The sequence below is a fragment of the Sinohyriopsis cumingii genome, chromosome 17 (assembly GCF_028554795.1).
Source record: "Sinohyriopsis cumingii isolate HCF-2022 chromosome 17, ASM2855479v2, whole genome shotgun sequence".
NCBI classification, from domain to species: domain Eukaryota; kingdom Metazoa; phylum Mollusca; class Bivalvia; order Unionida; family Unionidae; genus Sinohyriopsis; species Sinohyriopsis cumingii.
The window spans coordinates 110,974,230-110,997,606 of record NC_142977.1 but is presented as its reverse complement, the minus strand read 5'-3'; the positions used below and the strand labels follow the sequence as shown (position 1 = coordinate 110,997,606).

General features: G+C 34.8%; 1 protein-coding gene across 2 annotated transcripts in view; it reads left to right on the top strand.

The window, feature by feature from the left end:
• The window catches only part of LOC149779668 (ATP-dependent translocase ABCB1-like), a 142,764-nt gene that overhangs the window by 50,171 nt on the left and 69,216 nt on the right, over positions 1-23,377 (top strand). For both annotated transcript variants that reach the window (XM_089940489.1, XM_089940490.1), the window contains 9 exons: positions 1,970-2,141; positions 3,294-3,465; positions 4,932-5,056; positions 10,401-10,572; positions 12,650-12,763; positions 13,685-13,795; positions 14,370-14,495; positions 15,912-16,115; positions 21,719-21,889. In XM_089940489.1, the coding sequence (XP_089796615.1) occupies positions 1,970-2,141; positions 3,294-3,465; positions 4,932-5,056; positions 10,401-10,572; positions 12,650-12,763; positions 13,685-13,795; positions 14,370-14,495; positions 15,912-16,115; positions 21,719-21,889 (1,367 nt within the window). The remainder of the gene's footprint in view (positions 1-1,969; positions 2,142-3,293; positions 3,466-4,931; positions 5,057-10,400; positions 10,573-12,649; positions 12,764-13,684; positions 13,796-14,369; positions 14,496-15,911; positions 16,116-21,718; positions 21,890-23,377) is intronic.

Genomic DNA, 23,377 nt, shown 5'->3' with positions numbered 1-23,377 from the left:
ATCACTAGGCAAGCAACAAATAACCATTCACCTCCTCTCCTTGATCAATACCTTCAGAGGCAAAACTGCAAGATTCATTTACATATTCTCAAATATTTTTGAAGAGTACAGACAACTACCATAATGTCTAGGCTGGATTTTTTCTATCTCTTTAGTCCAGAAAGCAAGTCATAACACCACCAGGGCTAGCCAGTTGGTTAAAGGGAATGGTATAAAGTCTCAAGAACAGGTACACCTCATAATTTCCATGAACCTGGCATTTAAAAATCTAATGTCTTCATTCAAGACATAATGGAGTCAGTTGGATGGCATGCTCAGACCATGTTCTCCAGCTTTTATTTGTGGGACGTGGCCTAACAGGAGAGAGAACTGAACCTCACTGAGTCAGTACCAGCTGCCCATACAGTAACCACTCCCTGTTTGTGACAGCATGACCTCATAACTGGGCAGTGGTGCACATTTTTGCTGGATTCACCTCATAAAACTTAAGGGTGAGACCATAATCAAGAGAAGAATCGCATAGGGATCTCCTAGCATGTGTATAACTAAGGTCTCCCATCGTGTTAAGCTAACATTAGCAGAATTTTATCAATTAGTAGAACAATCATGCTTCTCCTGGGTGACACAGGTAGATGTATGATGTTCAACATTTCCTCCTCCTCTTGAATGTAATATGATTTGGTAATGTATTTGCAGGAGAAAGCAAATTTTTTAAATTAAATTATTTCTCCTATTATATTTAACTGATCACATTACAAATAATCCCTCCCACCCTTCCTCGTAATGTGAGCACCCTTTTAGGTGTCACTCAAGTTAAAAAAAGCTGGTTTAAACTGGATTTAATGTTATGCACCATGCAGGTAGACAGGAAAGTTAACCTGTAAGAGTTACTCTCATTTGTCAATATGATGTATAAACAGAAATACCTTTTTTTCATCTGTCTGGGAGGGTTGGATCAGAGGTACCAAAGAAGGTTATCCTACTGTAATTTGATAAGGTAAGTATTTCAGGTGAATGATAATTTACTAAAAACTTTACTTTTTTTCTATTTAGGAAATATATTTTCCTTTATGTATGTTAATCAAACTTGTATTTACATATTTAGGCTCTTTTAGTTTTTGTTGTCTTTTCACTCCTTTTCTTACTCTCTTTCTCTCCACATCATGATGTGCAGATCTTAAACTATGTCAGCTTTAGACTCGTGTGTACATTTATACACTCAAGGAGGTACCATCTAGAAAGGCCTAAAAATGAACTCCAATCCTCAAAAATATACTTTTTATGAGTCATGGAAACTGTCAGTGACAGAACTACATGATCTTTTGCTATTTGTCACCCATACAGTATTATATACCTGTAATAGTCTACGATAAACAGTACACATTTTAAACAAAAGACTTGCGATTAAATATAGTAATTTTGCAAGTATAAATTTGAACACATCTCAGTAGTGTTTACAAATGATGGATAAATAAGACATTACCAAAAATTGAATGCAGCTTCTGCTACTGAATCTGACTGTAAGCTTGTCACGGCCAAACAAAACTAATTAACTTTTGAATGTAGATATAAACAAAACTAATTAACTTTTGAATGTAGATATAAACAAATTAAATAATGAAGATCGTTACAAGTAAACTCAGTCATTAAATTTTTTAAATTTTTTAAAGATGTTATGTTCTCTAGTCTGTCGGACATAACCAGTCTTTGATATATTGACATTACCCCACCCCCAGCAGTATTAAGCTGCACATGAAATGTATAAACAAAAATAAGCATTTCTTAATTTTCATGTCATTAGAGTCATTATTTTGATGAAGTACACAATTTGAAGCATATATACAAGCCAAATTTGCAGAAACTCAGTCCCAAAATTATTGTCAAATTTAGGAATTTTTTTGTAGTAATGTAGCTGTTTTTTGCACTACTTCTTTAAAAAATTTTATCTACTCAATACATTTTGTTTCAGTTATTGGTGGAGGTGTTATCTTTGTTGGATATTGTCAAGTAGCCTTTTGGATGCTAGCTTCAGAACGACAGTCTTTTCGAATCCGACTACGCTTCTTCCGCAATATTATGAGACAAGAGATTGGATGGTTTGACACACATGAGGCAGGGGAACTTAATACACGGCTGGCAGAGTAAGTAAGAATTTCTCATTATTTATTGCTGTTATTTTGGACAAAATTAAAATCATAGTTCACTGGCACTCTTTCCATACAAGTGGCAAATTGAAGACCATGCTGATTATTAACAGGAGGGATGTGAAAGATGATATGGTGCTAGTTTCCACAAATCCAATATCATTCTCAGGCAATTCATCAGATTTTCATGCTAAACATTTAACTTGGTCTACATGAGGATATATTAAGGACTTGACCTTTCCTACCTTTATTGCTTATTTTATATACATTTTACCAAATTGTTGATATCTTTATCTTTAACATTTTGTCTTTTAGCATTTCATGTTTGTATATAATTAGAAAGATTTATTTTTCTGAAGTTTCTGTGGTATTATTTATGTTAGTCCTTATATAATTTTATGTTAATTTGTACTGTATAGTCATTTTTGCTGAGGTGTAGTTAGACCCAGCTACATACATGCATACATCTTATATTTAAAGAGAGGTCATGTGACTCTTATCCAGACAGCAAACAAATAAACTGTAAGTGCACAGTCTAGGATGGATATTGATATCCATTTGTAAGTTGAAAGGGAGAACATTTTTCATTCAGTGTGGTGTGGTGTATTTTTAATGTAACCATTTGCATTTAATACATGTATTGCATTTTGAAATATTGTTTACAGGAGTTATAACATTATAGGTGAGTATTGTTTTAAAAAGCAGTAAAATGCCTTAAGTTTTAACAAACATAAATGTTATTATTTTTGTGTTGATTATTGACATGAATAAATTTGAACAATGGACCCTGGGTTGCCTAGTTTTCTAAAGTGCTTGCCTTTACAGATCACTGTCATCCCACCTGTGTCCATGTGGGATTGAGTCTTGGGCTTGGCCAGTGTGGATATGTGAGAAAGCTTGACAGTGGGTCCAGGCTTTTTATTATTGTGAAATTTTCAGGCACACAGCATGGACCCTGATTATCTGCTAGTGCAATATGTGACAGTAGATCTGGGTCTAGGCTTTTTATTATAGTGAAATTTTCAGGCATACAGCATGGACCCTGATTATATGGTAATGCATTACATGAACACTTATTGGAATCTAGGCTGTTTACATTTAGATACACATTATGCCCATAAATATGGTATTTGCATTGATCTTTTTCAGTGATGTCGGAAAGATTCATGATGGTATCGGGGACAAATTGGGATCTTTTTTCCAGTGGCTTTCTGGTGGCATATCCGGTTTTACTATTGGCTTTGTGTTTGGCTGGAAGCTGACCCTGGTAATCCTGGCTATCAGCCCTGTCCTGGGAGCTTGTGCCTTCACTATGACTAAGGTACTGTACATTTTAGAGTCAATGGACATGTGCTAACTGTAAAATATGTTTGCAGGTAAACCTTGTTGGCTTAAGCATGGGTGGTTTGAGCACCCTGGACTGCTTGAATTTCTTCAGTTGACCTAATAGAAAACTTATAAAATATTTGGTTCACTCAAACTAGGTCATATTTTCTAGGTCTTTGGTTTATTTCAAGGTTTCTAGATTCCAATGTATTTTGTTTTCTTTATAAATATGAGATATAGTTTGCTCCACATTCGTTGATTCAAGACCAAAGCTGCTGTAATCATCATATAGTCAGATATTTTGGAGTAGATAATGAGATTTATTTGCTTTCTTCACCCTCCCCCTCCTAAAAAATAAAGGACCTAAATTGGTTAGAGTATCCACTTTGGATGCAGGAGGTCACAGGTTCATGCCCTGGCCAAGTCATTTTAGGATAATCGAACTGGATGGGACATGATGCCCAACTGCTTGACATAAACTGCAGCCATATTAGCAATATTACTTATATTGTTAAAAATCTAAATCACACAGAAATAAAGTTTAAAAAATAAAGTGAAGTGTGTCCATGCTCTTGGTACTTCTTACCAAATGATCAGTCACTTTCTATATAGACAACTTTTAAATGAAATCATCCTATGTACATTTAGTAACTCAAAAATGCCAAGTAAACAACGTTTTGGACATAACCTTCATTATGCACCTAGGACTGCCATTTACCTGTCTTGCAAAAGCTTTCATTTTCATATCATCCGGAAATAACTGCTTCATCTGGTCGAAAGGAGTGTGTGTGTGCTTTGGATTTTTTAACATAGCTTTGACAATTTTTCAGTCATACTCTTACGATGTCTGCAGTGAGATAGTTTATAATGATGTCTAGCACTGGGGCATCATGCCGCATACATGTAGCATGATGTCCCACCCAGTCACATTATCCTGACACTAGGCCAACCAGTCCTATTGCTGAGCGAGGCAGCTGTTAGCACCATTTTTGAAAATCTTGGTATGACTAAGCCGGGGATCAAACCCATGACCTTCCGCATCCAAGGCGGATGCTCTAACCAATGGGCCACCAGAGTGGTCGGTGGAAAAGGAGAGAAGAAAGTTAATTTTTTTACGTTAATTTTTTTGAACTTACTTGTATCTTAAAAAGTGTCTGTTTAGTTCTTGTGATTTTTTTGAAAAAAGTAGAATTACTTGCAGTTAAGGAATAACTTAGTGATTCGTGTGTATCAGTTAATTTCCTTTATGGACAAAGTTCACATTATTCTAAGATCAACCATATTGATGACATTATTATGTCATGATGACATATTTTTGAGCTGCAAAAAAAGCATTACGAGAATGATTTTGATGATATAAAATCATGGACTGGGATGGAATTCCATTATTGGATATTGTAGATGAGTAAATATGTAAGTGATATTGAGTCTGATCATTAGTATTGTGTCCATCTTTTACAGCTAGTGTCCACCATGTCTGGTAAAGAGTTAAAGGCCTATGCCAAAGCAGGGGCAGTGGCAGAGGAAGTTCTTGGAGCCATTAGAACTGTAACTGCATTTGGGGGCCAAGAAAAGGAGTGCAAAAGGTATTTATCATACTTCCTAATATCCCATGTGAACATACACAGATGGTTTTCACTTAGTGTCAGATCGACTGTAAGCATACACCAATGGCTTTCACTTAGTGTCAGATCGACTGTAAGCATATACTGATGGCTTTCACTTAGTGTCAGATCGACTGTAAGCATACACCAATGGGTTTCACTTAGTGTCAGATCGACTGTAAGCATATACTGATGGCTTTCACTTAGTGTCAGATCGACTGTAAGCATATACTGATGGCTTTCACTTAGTGTCAGATCGACTGTAAGCATATACTGATGGCTTTCACTTAGTGTCAGATCGACTGTAAGCATATACTGATGGCTTTCACTTAGTGTCAGATCGACTGTAAGCATATACTGATGGCTTTCACTTAGTGTCAGATCGACTGTAAGCATATACTGATGGCTCTAACTTAGTGTCAGATCGACTAAGCATACACTGAAGGCTTTAACTTAGTGTCAGATCGACTGTAAGCATACACTGAAGGTTTTAACTTAGTGTCAGATCGACTGTAAGCATACACTGATGGCTTTAACTTAGTGTCAGATCGACTGTAAGCATACACTGATGGCTTTTACTTGGGTAGTTTGAGATCCAGGGTAATGATACACTTGTAGCTTTCATTCAGGTACCGTCAGATTTAGTGAAAGAAACACTGATGGCTTTCACTTAGTGTCAGATTGACTGTAAGCATACACTGATGGCTTTCACTTAGGGTAGTGTCAGATCCAGGGTAAAGATGCACTGATAAATTCACTTAGGTAGTGTCAGATCATTGGGGACATATATTGAATGCTTTCACTTACGTGCTTTCAGTTCCAGTTTGAAGATACACTGATAGATAGTGTCAGATCCATTGTAAAGGTAAATTGAAAACTTTCACTTGGATTCTGTCAGATCCATTATAAAGATACGCCAATATCTTTCAATTAGATAGTGTCAGATACATTTTAAACATGCACCAATAGCTTTCAGTTAGGTAGTGTCAGATCAATTTTAAACATATGCAAATGTCTTTCAATTAGATAGTGTCAGATCCATTTTAAACATACAATAATAGCTTTCAATTAGGTAGTGTTAGATCCATTTTAAACATACACTAATAGCTTTCAGTTATATAGTGTCAGATACATTTTAAACATACACTAATAGCTTTCAATTATATAGTGTCAGATACATTTTAAACATACACTAATAGCTTTCAATTAAGTAGTGTCAGATACATTTTAAACATACACTAATAGCTTTCAATTAGGTAGTGTCAGATACATTTTAAACATACACTAATAGCTTTCAATTAGATAGTGTTAGATACATTTTAAACATACACTAATAGCTTTCAATTAGGTAGTGTCAGATCCATTTTAAACATGCACCAATAGCTTTCAATTAGGTAGTGTCAGACTGCAGACTATGGAGATTAAACATTGTTTGCTATTTTAAAGAAAGTTTTGGTATGTGTGAAGTGCTAGAAGCTATGGGTCCAGAAAAAATTTGTTGGAGCATGTATGAAGTGTTGGAGGTTGCATGTATGAAGTATTGGAGGCTGCATGTATGAAGTGTTGGAGATTGCACATATGAAGTGTTGGAGGTTGCATGTATAAAGTGTTGGAGATTGCATGTATAAAGTGTTGGAGGTTGGATGTATGAAGTGTTGGAGGTTGCATATATGAAGTGTTGGAGGTTGCATGTATGAAGTTTTGGAGATTGCATATATGAAGTGTTGGAGATTGCATGTATGAAATGTTGGAGGTTGGATGTATGAAGTGTTGGAGGTTGGATGTATGAAGTGTTGGAGATTGCATGTATGAAGTGTTGGAGGTTGCATGTATGAAATGTTGGAGGTTGCATGTATGAAGTATTGGAGGTTGCATGTTCAGCAAGCATTTTGTGAGAACATGTGGGAAATGTTGAAGGCAGTGGGTCCAGCAAGTGTGTGTTGGAGCATGTGTGAAGTGTTGGAGGCTGTAGGTTCAGCAGACATTTGTTTGAGTATGTGTTAAATGATGGATATTGTATTATTCAGCAGACATTTGTTGGAGTATGTGTCAAATGATGGATATTGTATTATCCAGCAGACATTTGTTGGAGTATGTGTCAAATGATGGATATTGTATTATCCAGCAGACATTTGTTGGAGTAGGTGTTGAATGATGGATATTGTATTATCCAGCAGACATTTGTTTGAGTATGTGTCAAATGATGGATATTGTATTATCCAGCAGACATTTGTTGGAGTAGGTGTTGAATGATGGATATTGTATTATTCAGCAGGCATTTGTTTGAGTACGTGTCAAATGATGGATATTGTATTATCCAGCAGACATTTGTTTGAGTATGTGTCAAATGATGGATATTGTGTTATTCAGCAGACATTTGTTTGAGTACGTGTCAAATGATGGATATTGTATTATCCAGCAGACATTTGTTGGAGTATGTGTCAAATGATGGATATTGTATTATCCAGCAGACATTTGTTGGAGTATGTGTCAAATGATGGATATTGTATCATCCAGCAGACATTTGTTGGAGTATGTGTGATATTCTGAATGGCTACAGGTCCAGCAAACATTGTCAGCATATGTGTGATATGATGGATGCAAACATTTTGTTGGAAAGTGTTTGAGGCTATGGGTCCAATAAACATTTGTTGGAAATGTGTGAAGTGTTTGAGGATATGGGTCCATCAAACAGTTGTTGGAGCAAAGCATGAGGGAAGATTCTGAGGTTGTGGGTTCAGCAAGTGTGTGTTAGTGCTTGAGTGAAGTTTAGGAGTCTGTGGATCCAGTAAACATGTTGGAGTATCAGTGAAATGTTTCAATCTGGGGATCCAGAAAACTTGCTGGAGCATGAGTGAAGTGTTTGATGCTAGAGGTTCAGCAAATATTTCTTTGAGCATAAGTGGTGGAGTCTGTGTGTCAGTCGAAGATTTGTTGGAGAAGTGGGAAGAGTTAGAGTCTGTGGGTACAGCATATATTTTTGGGGGCATGTGACAAATGTTGGAGACTGGGTTCAAAAATATTTTTGGAGCAAGAATGAAATGTTTAAGGCTATGAATCCAGCAAACATTTGTTGGAGCACAACGTCAAAGTTTGAGGCAGTGGGTTCAGCAAATATTTAATATTGGCAAACTTTGAATAACAAAAGATATGTATCACTTAATGAAATACCAGCAAACAGAAAGCTGTTGTTGTGGCTTTAATACCACATTTTTCAGCACACAATAGGAGATACATGCAACTAATATAACAGATGGAGTAAGAACCGGGGAAAGTGCTGGTAAGAAAGGTTTTATAAGATAAACAATCATGTACTAAATTACATCATGTACAGTTCTCATGTTTGAGTGTTGCTGATGTTACAAAGTCACAAATATTGAATCAAATCAACCTGACCATGCAGGCCAGTTGTTGTTCCAATTTTGCTCTGGTTTCACATTAGTTAGTACATGTATGAAGCTGCACAAACGCTGTAAGATACAGGTTTTTTTACTATCCAGAAAACAATCTGCAAATTCAGGGGAAAGAAATTTTGACTTGTCCATGCTTGATATTATGTATTATTAAATGGAAATTTGTTTTAAAAATATTATAGCTCGATAATTGTTGTCATTTCTGTGTCAGTGATCTAATTGCATGCTTTTCAGAGAAATGTTGGTCTGCAAGTCTACGCTTGAAATTATAATTATAAATGTACCATACCTTGTCCTGGAAGACTTAGATGACATAGCACGACTTGCCCATTCACAAAATAATTATGGTAAGAGTACCTGCCAAGCACAAAACCGAGAAAACAAGAAACCAAGAAACCGAAACATCAAAACAGGGGCTATATCTCCTTTAAATTTAATTGGAAAAGGTGATAATTGAACTTAATCTATGTCTTATTATGATTCACATTCAAACTTTGGTTTGAATCCATGAAGCCCTTAAAATGTTGTTGAGTAGAAAAAAATTCTAATGCAATAGAAGGGTAAAGTTATGAGTCACATCAGTGGCTGTCATATTATTAAATTTTGTCTGAAAATAGTAAGTATTGAACTTGTTCAAGCTTATATACAATTTGGCTTGAAAACATGAAGTCCTTCAGGAGTTATTGAACAGAAACAAAATTGTAATGCAATAAAAGGGCATAGCGCCAAGTTGAGCAGGGGTCATAACTCCTTCAAATTATTTTGGACAATGATGAAAATCTATTCTGCCTTAGATATTATTGTAAAGACGTGTACTAAACTTGTTACTGATATTTAATTTGTATTTGTTTGTTTTCTTCATGGTTATAAGGTATAATTATTTTGTACTTTACCCAGATCAGGTTCATGATCATTATTAAACTTTTATTTTAGTAAACAAATAATATAGCTAATATTTTCTCTGTGGGCGTGTGTTAAATATTAGGATCATTATCAATAGAAGTAAACATATTTATTGGGTCTGGGTCATGTTATTGGAATTCCCCCATAAAAAATACATACCCTACATGATGTTTACCGCATTCTATCTTATAATTCTATTAACAGAATCTTCTACAATGGAGTTTTCATTAAGTAATATTTTTTTAATATAGAAAATGATAATTTTGACCAATTACTTACTATTATTATTACTTACAGGGCTTTATAATTTTGTTTATTTAGAAATTACTCATTCTTGCTGTAAGATCTTGAAGCCGAATCATTTTTTTGTGTCCAGTATTTCATTTGGGCTAGATTTATTTATTCAGATTATTCTATGGCATTACAAAGTACCCAATAACATTTTTGCACAGAAACATTATTTTGGAATTATAGTGAATTTAAACAAGGATCTCTTGGATTATATTATTGTGATTCATCAAAAGACTGTTGGCACACTATTACACTTCAAGCCATTGGTACATTAGTACATTGGAGTCTACAGGCACATCAACACCTTCAACATTGGATCTTAATTGGAATACCACTGGAATTTAATTAGAACTTTATTCATTAGGAATGGTGATAACAGTTTTTGGACTATTTGGGTTTTAATTTGTATTACTGTAAGTTCTTTTTTTAAATTTTAAGTTTTTATTATAGGGAAATAAATTATTTGATGAATTTTGCAGAACTTTTATTTATTTTTTATTATTACTTAAAGACCATAAAGGTGTAGTAAGCTTTAGTTTGAATACATATAGCCCCTAAGAAGCTATTGAACTGAAATGAAACTCACAACTTTATGTCATGGAACAATTCGTGATGGAATGATGTGGGTAAAACTATGTTCCCTCCATTGATTTGGTGGGGACATAACTATATTGAGGTGAACTTTGATTTACTTGTATAATTATTTGTTCTTTTTCAAGATACAATGCCAATCTAATTGAGGCCCGGGATTTTGGTATCAAGAAAGGCTTTATAAATGGCGTGGCTGTTGGGATTGTTTGGTTGGTGATCTTCTGTGCTTATGCTCTGGGATTCTGGTATGGAGCCAAGCTCATCCGGGAGGAGAATTATTCAATCGGAAATGTCATGATTGTAAGTGTAAAACACAACAGAATTATTAAGTTTGAGGAGTACTTGACAAAGTGTAATGGACATTTTTTCCATTTTAGTTTCAAAGCAAGTTTACTGCAAAATCAGACAACTTTTGGTTTGTGAGTCAAATATACAGTTGAGTTCTAGTTAACTGGGTCCAGACTTTTAAAAGTGTACATCTTATTGAAACTAAGTCACTAGTTCTCTCCCCATCCCATTTGTTTATGTTATTTTTTTTACAGGGATTTAAAAGAACAAAGTTTAAGATAAAGAATTAAAAGAACTCATGATAACTTTAATATCAGTCACTTGGATGCTGTAGATGATGTGGATGACTTGTTCAGTGACTGCCCAAAGCTTCTCTTATCTGCAGACTTGAAAAAGTGAAGAGCTTGGTGTCTCTTCAATACAAGTATTACAGATTTCAGCATGGTCTTTTATCCATCTGTTAGAAATTAATTATCAGACTGGTTCTAATGCTCAGTGAGAGAAACCACCTGTCTCAGTAACAATACATCATAATCATTTTTAGTTTAATATGGTTATGTAAATGAATAAATGAATTGTATGTTAACATTTATAATTTTTTTATTGCAAAATTCAGATATGAAAGGCAGTTGCAAACTTAATATAAATACATAAAATAATCTTCTGATCCAGTATTGCTTTACTAAGATCAAAATGGAACAAGAATTCTGCATATAAATGCCTCATCAGTAGGCTCCTGAATTGAAGTAATTTGGGTTTCAGGAGTCACATAATTACAAATGCACTGTACAGTTAGTAACAACAACATATGCAGAATGTGTATAACATATCTTATTTTTAGGTGGTACTAGTACCTTGCAATGCCAACACAGTGACATTGATGTTACATTGAAATAATGGTAAATTTGCTGTACATTTGCAATGCCAACACAGTGACTTGGAAGTTACTTAAATTAATAGTAATCTTGCTGTATGCTTGCAATGCCAACACAGTGACATAGATGTTACATTCAAATAATGGTAACCTTGCTGTATGTTTGCAATGCCAACACAGTGACATAAATGTTACATTGAAAAAATGGTAACCTTGCTGTACACTGGCAGTGCCAACACAGTGATATAGATGTTAGTTTTAGAAAACGGTAACCTTGCTGTACACTGGCAGTACCAACAAAGTGATATAGATGTTGCATTCAGAAAATGGTAACCTTGGTGTATGCTTGCAATGCTAACAGAGTGGCATAGGCATTACATTTAAATAATGGTAACTTTGGTGTTTACTTGCAATACCAGCACAGTGACATTGATGTTACACTCAAATGATGGTAACCTTGCTGTACACTTGCAGTGCCAATGAAATGACATAAATGTTACATTCAGATAATAGTAACCTAGCTGTACACTTGCAGTGCCAACACAGTGACATAAATGTTACATTCCAAAAATGGTAACTTTGCTGTACACTGGCAGTGCCAACACAGTGACATAGATGTTACATTCTAATAATGGTAACCTTGCTGTACCCTTGCAGTGCTAACACAGTGATGTAAACATTACATTCAAATATAGTAACCTTGCCGTACATTGGCAGTGCCAACACAGTGACATAGATGTTAAATTCAAAGACAAATGAACAAATTAGGAGCCTATATTATGATACATAATGTATTGTCTCATCTTAATTGCAGTATGCTTCCTAATTTTGTATTACTTATTATGGTATGTATTGTATTGCCACCCAAGTTTTTTTATATGTATTGCATCATGACCAAGTAAGCAATAATTAGCTGAACCAATTGTAGTCTAAAGGTTTTATGAAAATAATGCCATCATGATTTGCCTGAGGTTCTTAAGCCAACACTTTTTTATTATGTCCATTATTTTCCCACAAGAAGCTCAGTTAAAATCATAAACTGAAAACAGAACTATTTATAAACATTTTCAGTCTGTATTCTTGGTTAGAATGATATTTTGTCATCGGTTATATGTTTATTCGTTTCCTAGTTTTTTTATGTCCAACAATTTTAAATATTGCATTTTTTTATTGCGAGTGATAACTACAATTAGAGATTATGAATTTCACTTCCAGGTTTTCTTCAGTGTATTGATTGGTGCTTTCTCCCTAGGACATGCTGCCCCAGATGTCCAGAGTTTCTCCGTTGCCAGAGGAGCTGCGTATGTTGTGTACCAGCTCATTGACCAGGTTCGTATATTAATATTCAGAATACTGTTAGTGAATTCATTTCATCTACTTGTTTAGACTTTGGGGAATTCATATATTTTGATGGTTATGTTTTCTTGTGTGTACAAAAATCCTCGTGGTCATCATTATTAAATTCAGGGATTTGCTATTTACAAAGTATATCTTGCTTTCTTAATAGGCTGAATGACATTTTTATTGGATGGTTTGTAGCAACCAGTGAATCCACAGGAATTGGTGTATTCACAGTAAAAGCATTACTTTAATAAACTAAATGTATTAGTTGTTTCTGTCAGATACATTAACAGATAACATTACATTAGGATAACCTTCTCTGCTACCTCCATATCCAGGGAAGCAACTCTTACAGATAAAATCCTCTTTCTACCCACTAGGTGGCTATTGTTACAATTGGTTTGAACTATTCATAACTTTAAATACCATGCTGTAAAGATGTCCTCCAGACAATCTGGCTAATTCTATAACTTTTGTAACTCAAATATAATAATTTATTTTCAATGGTACAATAAGTAAAAATGTTTTTTATGGTGCATAAAATGTTCTTGTAAAATCTGGTGAATTTATAGATATTTTTTTAAATTATAGTACTTCAGACAACAATGCATCTTCACCAGTGTTTTTAGGCATTTACTCCAATTATAGATTCTGTCTGTGAGACATGGCCTTACAGAGAAGAGACCATATTGGGCTAATTGGCATTTTCACAGACAGTAACAACTTTCCATTTTTGACAGCATTTACCAGGAAAAACCTATGGGTGAGACTATAATTATTTGCTTGAGAATCTGTGGCTTCTGGACATGCTTATAATTGTGTAAGCTTTAAATTCAAGAGTTTTGGTTCAAAAGGCATATCAAAACCAGCCAATAGATCATGTGATTTATTTATCGTTTCGTCTTTCAGAACCCAAATATTGATAGTGATTCAGATTCAGGGATGAAACCAAATTCAGTCACTGGGACCATTGAATTTAAGAATGTACATTTCAACTACCCTTCCAGGCCAGATGTGAAGGTAATGACAACTGTGTTTTTTATGTTGTTGCATATTTTAGCAATTTTTTTTCTGTCCTTGGAGAAAATGTCACTGAAAAAATTTCCACAATCAATGATTTGTATTTTTTAATGATTTTTTTTATAGCTTTTATTTAACGAGAAAATTTATCAGGACAGTAAATCAGTTTCTATATTGTAACTTTATCATAACATTTTGATGTCCATTTCAGATGTACAGCATTTGTGATAGTTGTAAATTTAAAAAATATGTACATTCTTGGAGCACAAAACTTAGAAAATTTCAAGTATTTGTGAAAAATAGCTTGTGTTAGTAATCTAATGGCATAAAATTTAAGAAAGTATATAATGAATTTGTAAATATAGTTTATAAAACAGAATCTAATGTGCTCATGACAATGCAATTCTTGGCAATAGATAATTTTTCCAAAAATATTCTGTTGTCATATATTGAAGTTTATGAATTGCTTGTTCGCCAAGTTTTCTTATGTGTAATCTTCCACAACCTTGAGGCAGAGTTAAAACGAGTATGCATTGGACATGGTCACATAATATTTCCAAAAATCTCCTACCAGGTTTTGAATGGAGTGAATCTGAAAGTAAACCGTGGTGAGACAGTGGCCTTAGTTGGGTCCAGTGGATGTGGAAAGAGCACAACGGTTCAGCTAATACAGAGATTTTACGATGTAGGCGAAGGAGCAGTAAGTTTCTTTATTTGCCATAGGAAATGTAGTTTCCTCTCAGATACATTTCACCAAAATTTGAATCTGAAGGAATGGTATGGTTACACAAAATTATACAGAAATGTTTTGACCAAGGTAAACAAATTCTCAGTAATGCGTACACTCTGTCTGGACATATGACAAAGGGAGATAAAACTGAAACTGACATGGACATATGACAAAGGGAGATAAAACTGAAACTGACATGGACACAGCAGAGGTTAGCACTTACCATATTTTGTCTTTCTTAACATTTAGCATTTTTTAGACTAAATGTAGTTTGAGAAGTTGGTGGCAGTCATTATTAACACTTTGTTGCAGACATTTTTCTTCAGATTTTAAATCAAAATATTATTGCTGGAAATGAGTGCAAAACATATTTGAACAGATTTTACGTTTCCAGAATCCAATATTTTTGAAGCTATTATAATTGAAAACAAAGGGGGGTGATTGCCTTACTTGTGCTAAACTTGCTTTTAACCTCTCTCATCCCAAAATTAGGTCTTGACTGGTCACAAATTAGTTGTTACCAGTCTTTATAAAGTATAGTCTTGACTGGACACACATTAGTTGTTACCAGTCTTTATAAAGTATAATCTTGACTGGTCATACATTAGTTGTTACCAGTCTTTCAAAAGTGTAATCTTGACTGGTCACACATTAGTTGTTATCAGTCTTTATAAAGTGTAGTCTTGACTGGTCACACATTAGTTGTTACCAGTCTTTATAAAGTATAATCTTGACTATTCACACATTAGTTGTTACCAGTCTTTATAAAGTATAATCTTGACTGGTCATACATTAGTTGTTACCAATCTTTATAAAGTATAGTCTTGACTGGACACAAATTAGTTGTTACCAGTCTTTATAAAGTATAGTCTTGACTGGTCACACATTAGTTGTTACCAGTCTTTATAAAGTATAGTCTTGACTAGACACACATTAGTTGTTACCAGTCATTATAAAGTAAAATCATGCACCTTAAGATCCAACTGTTTTCCTATATCTGCTTCACAATTATATTTTGTAGGTTGTTAACAGCCTGCTGTACAGTCTATGAATAGAAACTGATTTTAGATTGAAAAATTCATTCAAATGTTAAAATAACAAGGCTATATCTGTTAGTGCCACAAAAGTGGTAGCGTTATCAGTTCAACTGTCTTCAGGTTTTGTCTTAACTGTAGTGAGGTATTTTTGTGTTTCAAGAACATATGTTGAGTTAAAAGTTACCTTTAATTACTGCTTTTGGGTAGGTCAGGAAAGTATAAATTATTGTAGCATGCATGATCTTCAAGTAAGCCAAAGAAAGAGCAGTATCATTCCTTTCTTGATTCAGCATTTGCTTATTAATTCAATTCTACAATATTACTGAGAACCTCTTACATTTCCTCACAGATTCTGCTAGATGGAGTTGACATCAGACATTTGAATGTGAAATGGCTACGGCAGAATATAGGCATAGTCAGTCAGGAACCAGTGTTGTTTGGTACAACAATTGCCGAGAATATCAGCTATGGTCGCGAAGGAGTAACACAGAAAGAAATAGAGGAGGCTGCCATAATGGCTAATGCTCACAGCTTCATTCAGAGCTTACCAGATGTGAGTAAATTTCCAAGGGAAAAAGAATTGGATTGGGTATTGCTGGTTTTTATGGGAAAATAACTTCACTATAGAATAAAATTGCAAACACTATTAGCGCACAAACAACAATTAAATTCCCGTTGACATACTGTTAAAGTTTTCTATGATTGCTATGCATCTTTGGTAAGACCTGGAAAACATGCTCACACCCTATGTACAATCTGTCCAAGAAAAAATGATGAAAATGGCATACTGCATAGCTTATTAATGGCATGCTGCAAAGCTTATTAATGGGGTTAAACGCCCTTAAAGGTGCTCACTATAAAAAATAAAATCCAGCCTGGTGAGATCTCCCAGTTTACATCCAGTACCTGTGCGACAACAGTGAAAAAGTTCTCATCTTCCATTGTGTAAATGAACTCTTACTTAGGCTTCTTCTGAAAAATTTACATCAATAATTTTGTGTTTATTTTCAGCTAACCAGTGACCTTTTATTTAATAATACACTATTAAATATTCCACCACACAGAAGGGTGGTTGCATAGCTCATACAATGATAATACACTATTAAATATTCCACCACACACAGGGTGGTTGCATACCTCATACAATGATAATACACTATTAAATATTCCACCACACAGAGGGAGGTTGCATAGCTCATGCAGTAATAATACACTATTAAATATTCCATCACACACAGGGTGGTTGCATACCTCATACAATGATAATACACTATTAAATATTCCACCACACAGAGGGAGGTTGCATAGCTCATACAATAATAATACACTGTTAAATATTCCACCACACAGAGGGAGGTTGCATAGCTCATACAATAATAATACACTATTAAATATTCAACCACACAGAGGGTGGTTGCATAGCTCATACAATAATAATACACTATTAAATATTCCACCACACAGAGGGTGGTTACATAGCTCATACAATAATACACTATTAAATATTCCACCACACAGAGAGAGGTTGCATAGGTCATACAATGATAATACACTATTAAATATTCCACCACACAGAGGGAGGTTGCATAGCTCATACAATAATAATACACTATCAAATATTCCACCACACAGAGGGTGGTTGCATAGCTCATACAATAATAATGCACTATTAAATAGTCCACCACACAGAGGGTGGTTGCATAGCTCATACGATTATAATACACTATTAAATATTCCACCACACAGAGGGTGGTTGCATAGCTCATACAATAATACACATTAAATATTCCACCACACAGAGGGTGGTTGCATAGCTCATACAATAATACACTATAAAATATTCCACCACACAGGGTGGTTGCATAGCTCATACAATAATACACTATTAAATATTCCACCACACAGAGGGTGGTTGCATAGCTCATACAATAATACACATTAAATATTCCACCACACAGAGGGTGGTTGCATACCTCATACAATAATACACATTAAATATTCCACCACACAGAGGGTTGTTGCATAGCTCATACAATAATACACTATAAAATATTCCACCACACAGAGGGTGGTTGCACAGCTCATACAATAATACACTGTTAAATATTCCACCACACAGAGGGTGGTTCCATAGCTCATACAATAATACACTATTAAATATTCCACCACACACAGGGGGGTTGCATAGCTCATACAATAATACACTATTAAATATTCCACCACACAGAGGGTGGTTGCATACCTCATACAATAATACACATTAAATATTCCACCACACAGAGGGTTGTTGCATCGCTCATACAGTAATACACTATAAAATATTCCACCACACAGAGGGTGGTTGCATAGCTCATACAATAATACACTATTAAATATTCCACCACACAGAGGGTGGTTGCATAGCTCATACAATAATACACCATTAAATATTCCACCACACAGAGGGTGGTTGCATAGCTCATACAATAATACACTATTAAATATTACACCACACAGAGGGAGGTTGCATAGCTCATACAATAATACACTATTAAATATTCCACCACACAGAAGGTGGTTGCATACCTCATACAATGATAATACACTATTAAATATTCCACCACACAGAGGGTGGTTGCATAGCTCATACAATAATAATACACTATTAAATATTCCACCACACAGAGGGTGGTTGCATACCTCATACAATAATACACTATTAAATATTCCACCACACAGAGGGTGGTTGCATACCTCATACAATAATAATACACCATTAAATATTCCACCACACAGAGGGTGGTTGCATAGCTCATACAGTGATAATACACTATTAAATATTCCACCACACAGAGGGAGGTTACATAGCTCATACAATAATAATACACTATTAAATATTCCACCACACAGAGGGTGGTTGCATAGCTCATACAATAATAATACACTATTAAATATTCCACCACACAGAGGGTGGTTGCATACCTCATACAATAATACACATTAAATATTCCACCACACAGAGGGTGGTTGCATAGCTCATACAATAATACACTATTAAATATTCCACCACACAGAGGGTGGTTGCATAGCTCATACAGTAATACACATTAAATATTCCACAACACAGAGGGTGGTTGCATAGCTCATACAATAATAATACAGTATTAAATATTCCACCACACAGAGGGTGGTTGCATACCTCATACAATGATAATACACTTTTAAATATTCCACCACACAGAGGGTGGTTGCATAGCTCATACAATAATAATACACTATTAAATATTCCACCACACAGAGGGTGGTTGCATAGCTCATACAATAATACACTATAAAATATTCCACCACACAGAGGGAGGTTGCATAGCTCATACAATAATATAACACACTATTAAATATTCCACCACACAGAGGGTTGTTGCATAGCTCATACAATAATACACTATTAAATATTCCACCATACAGAGGGTGGTTGCATAGCTCATACAATAATAATACACTATTAAATATTCCACCACACAGAGGGTTGTTGCATAGCTCATACAATAATACACTATCAAATATTCCACCACACAGAGGGTAGTTGCATAGCTCATACAATAATAATACACTATTAAATATTCCACCACACAGAGGGTTGTTGCATAGCTCATACAATAATACACTATTAAATATTCCACCACACAGAGGGTGGTTGCATAGCTCATACAATAATACACTATTAAATATTCCACCACACAGAGGGTGGTTGCATACCTCATACAATAATACACATTAAATATTCCACCACACAGAGGGTGGTTGCACAGCACATACGATAATAATACACTATTGAATATTATAGATTAAAGTCTGCAACAAGTCATACGAAAGATTTATAAAAATGGTACTAACAGCTGCCTCGCTAGGCACTCAGCATTAAGAGGTTAGTGTTGGGACTGGTCAGCCTGGTCTCAGTATAAGGTGACTGGGTGGGACATCATGCTACATGTCTGCGGCATGATGCTCCAATACTAGACATCACTTTAAACTGCCACACAGCGGACATTGTAGCGATATGACTGGAAAATTATTAAAGCTAAGTTAAAAATCTAAATCACACACACACACACACATACACAGACTTATTCTTCATAGACTGGTTCCTTAACATTGTCAGACTTGGTCATTCATCAGAATTTCAGTGAATTTCAGTGTAGTGAATTTCAGTGTAGTGAAATTAGAGTTATGGTTTTGAACTGGTCTAAGAAATAGCAAATTTCTTCAGGCAAATATTTTCCAGTTCTGCTGGCAGTGATTATGCTGAAGATTACCAGTATTTAGGATTGTTTTCATGGCAGTGATTACTCTGAAGATTACCAGTATGGAGGATTGCTTTCTTGGCAGTGATTATGCTGAAGATTACCAGTATTTTGGATTGTTTTCATGGCAGAGATTACTCTGAAGATTACCAATATTTAGGATTGTTTTCATGGCAGTGATAACTCTGAAGATTACCAGTATTTAAGATTGTTTTCATGGCAGTGATTACTCTGAAGATTACCAGCATGTAGGATTGCTTTCTTGGCAGTGATTATGCTGAAGATTACCAGTATTTAGGATTGTTTTCATGGCAGAGATTACTCTGAAGATTACCAGTATTTAGGATTGTTTTCATGGCAGTGATAACTCTGAAGATTACCAGTATTTAAGATTGTTTTCATGGCAGTGATTACTCTGAAGATTACCAGCATGTAGGATTGCTTTCTTGGCAGTGATTACGTTGAAGATTACCAGTATTTAGGATTGTTTTCATGGCAGAGATTGCTCTGAAGATTACCAGTATTTAGGATTGTTTTCATGGCAGTGATAACTCTGAAGATTACCATTATTTAGGATTATTTTCATGGCAGTGATAACTCTGAAGATTACCAGCATGTAGGATTGGTTTCTTGGCACTGATTACGCTGAAGATTACCAGTATTTAGGATTATTTTCTGAGATTACTCTGAAGATTACCAGTATTTTGGATTGTTTTCATGGCAGTGATTACTCTGAAGATTACCAGTATTTAGGATTGCTTTCTTGGCAGTGATAACTCTGAAGATTACCAGTATTTAGAATTGTTTTCATGGCAGTGATTGCTGTGAAGATTACCAGCATGTAGGATTGTTTTCATGGCAGCATTCATGATTATTGACTGGCTTCAGTCAGGTGAGTGGTTTTATTTTTTGATTGCAGCTTTGCATTTTTCAGAAAATGGCAATTTCAACTGCATTGACATTACTATGTGTACAACTGTGGATGATGTAGATAGTTTTAGTTGGTGTTGGTTTCTGCAGTTCATTTCATTATTTAGTGCACTGCATCACATGATCTCTTTGCCCATCCCTCTTGGTAACCAACTGTCCAATTTTGATGTGGTTTGGCATGCATGGGATTTTACATGGTATTTTTCTTCATCAGATACTTTTCACAATGTTACATCAGTACATTCACTGACTCACAAATCCAGCTCTCTCATCATTGTTTTAGCATCAAAGACCAAAAATTGGTTTTACAAGCAGGCAGATGTTATAATATTGAAAGAATCTTGAATTTGGGAATGAAATTAAAATTAAAAAATGTGTAGTTCATACAGCATACTTGAAAAAATATTAAAAGGGCATCCAGGTCCTCATTTATGATGCATGTCCTCATTTATAATGCATGTCCTCATTTGTAATACATGTTCTCATTTATTATGCATGTCCTCATTTATGGTGCATGTCCTCATTTATGATGCATGTCCTCATTTATAATGCATGTCCTCATTTGTAATACATGTCCTCATTTATGGTGCATGTCCTCATTTATGATGCATGTCCTCATTTGTAATGCATGTCCTCATTTATAATGCATGTCCTCATTTGTAATACATGTCCTCATTTATGATGCATGTCCTCATTTATGATGCATGTCCTCATTTGTAAAGCATGTCATTATTTATTCATGTCCTCATTTATGATGCATGTCCTCATTTGTAATGCATGTCATTTATTATTCATGTCCTCATCTATGATGCATGTCCTCATTTGTAATGCAGTGAATAAACTCTAGATTCTCTTTGCACATCATGCTTTCATTTATCAAGACTGGAAATATCCTGGAGTAAAATAGTTATGTAATAGTTATATAAATTTTGTATTTTATTAACAGAAATATAACACACTTGTTGGAGAACGAGGAGCTCAGTTGAGTGGGGGACAAAAACAGAGAATTGCTATAGCCAGAGCGTTGGTCCGAGACCCGAAGATACTCCTTCTAGATGAGGCAACCTCAGCACTGGATACAGAGAGTGAGTCAGTGGTACAGGAAGCTCTTGAAAGGGTAAGGGAGCTGTTTTACTTTATATATTATTTAAACTTTATGGCATATAATGGGTCCAACTGCAGCAATGTAGACCCTCATATGCCATCATATATTGTGCTAGCATATCTGGGTCTGTATTGTATAGGAAGTTAGTAATTCCTAATAAACTTCATACTGTACTGGCAGATTTTGGTCTGTGCTGATTGCATTTGTGTTCAATGTATATGTAAGTATCTACAGGATTTGTTTGATATTGATTTGACAACAGATTCTGACAAATGATTGTGATCTTTAAACCTTGGCATAATGTAATCCTGACAAATGATTGTCGTCTTTAAACCTTGGCATGATGTAATCCTGACAAATGATTGTCATCTTTAAACCTTGGCATGATGTAATTCTGACAAATAATTGTCATCTTTAAACCTTGGCATGATATAATCCTGACAAATGATTGTCATCTTTAAACCTTGGCATGATGTAATCCTGACAAATAATTGTCATCTTTAAACCTTGGCATGATGTAATTCTGACAAATGATTGTCATCTTTAAACCTTGGCATGATGTAATTCTGACAATTGTCATCTTTAAACCTTGGCATGATGTAATCCTGACAAATGATTGTCATCTTTAAACCTTGGCATGATGTAATCCTGACAAATGATTGTCATCTTTAAACCTTGGCATGATGTAATTCTGACAAATAATTGTCATCTTTAAACCTTGGCATGATGTAATCCTGACAAATGATTGTGATCTTTAAACCTTGGCATAATGTAATCCTGACAAATGATTGTCATCTTTAAACCTTGGCATGATGTAATCCTGACAAATGATTGTCATCTTTAAACCTTGGCATGATGTAATTCTGACAAATAATTGTCATCTTTAAACCTTGGCATGATGTAATCCTGACAAATGATTGTCATCTTTAAACCTTGGCATGATGTAATTCTGACAAATAATTGTCATCTTTAAACCTTGGCATGATGTAATCCTGACAAATGATTGTCATCTTTAAACCTTGGCATGATGTAATCCTGACAAATGATTGTCATCTTTAAACCTTGGCATGATGTAATCCTGACAAATGATTGTCATCTTTAAACCTTGGCATGATGTAATTCTGGCAAATGATTGTCATCTTTAAACCTTGGCATAATGTAATCCTGACAAATGATTGTCATCTTTAAACCTTGGCATGATGTAATTCTGACAAATGATTGTCATCTTTAAACCTTGGCATGATGTAGTCCTGTAGATAAAGGAAACCGGTGAATGTCGTCAAGGGAACACTTAACCTTCTCAAGATTACAACTTAGTACTTACCCTTACTTTTAGCAAAGCTGGAAATTTAACTTCAATTTTCAGACGTGCCAAGTGAACACATTTACTGTTTGTCAAGGAGTGGTATTTATTTTAATATTGTAAAATTTGTTTGGAGAATTTCTCCATCTTTACTGTATATGTCTCTCTACATTGTTTAACTGTTTTTAATGTTCACT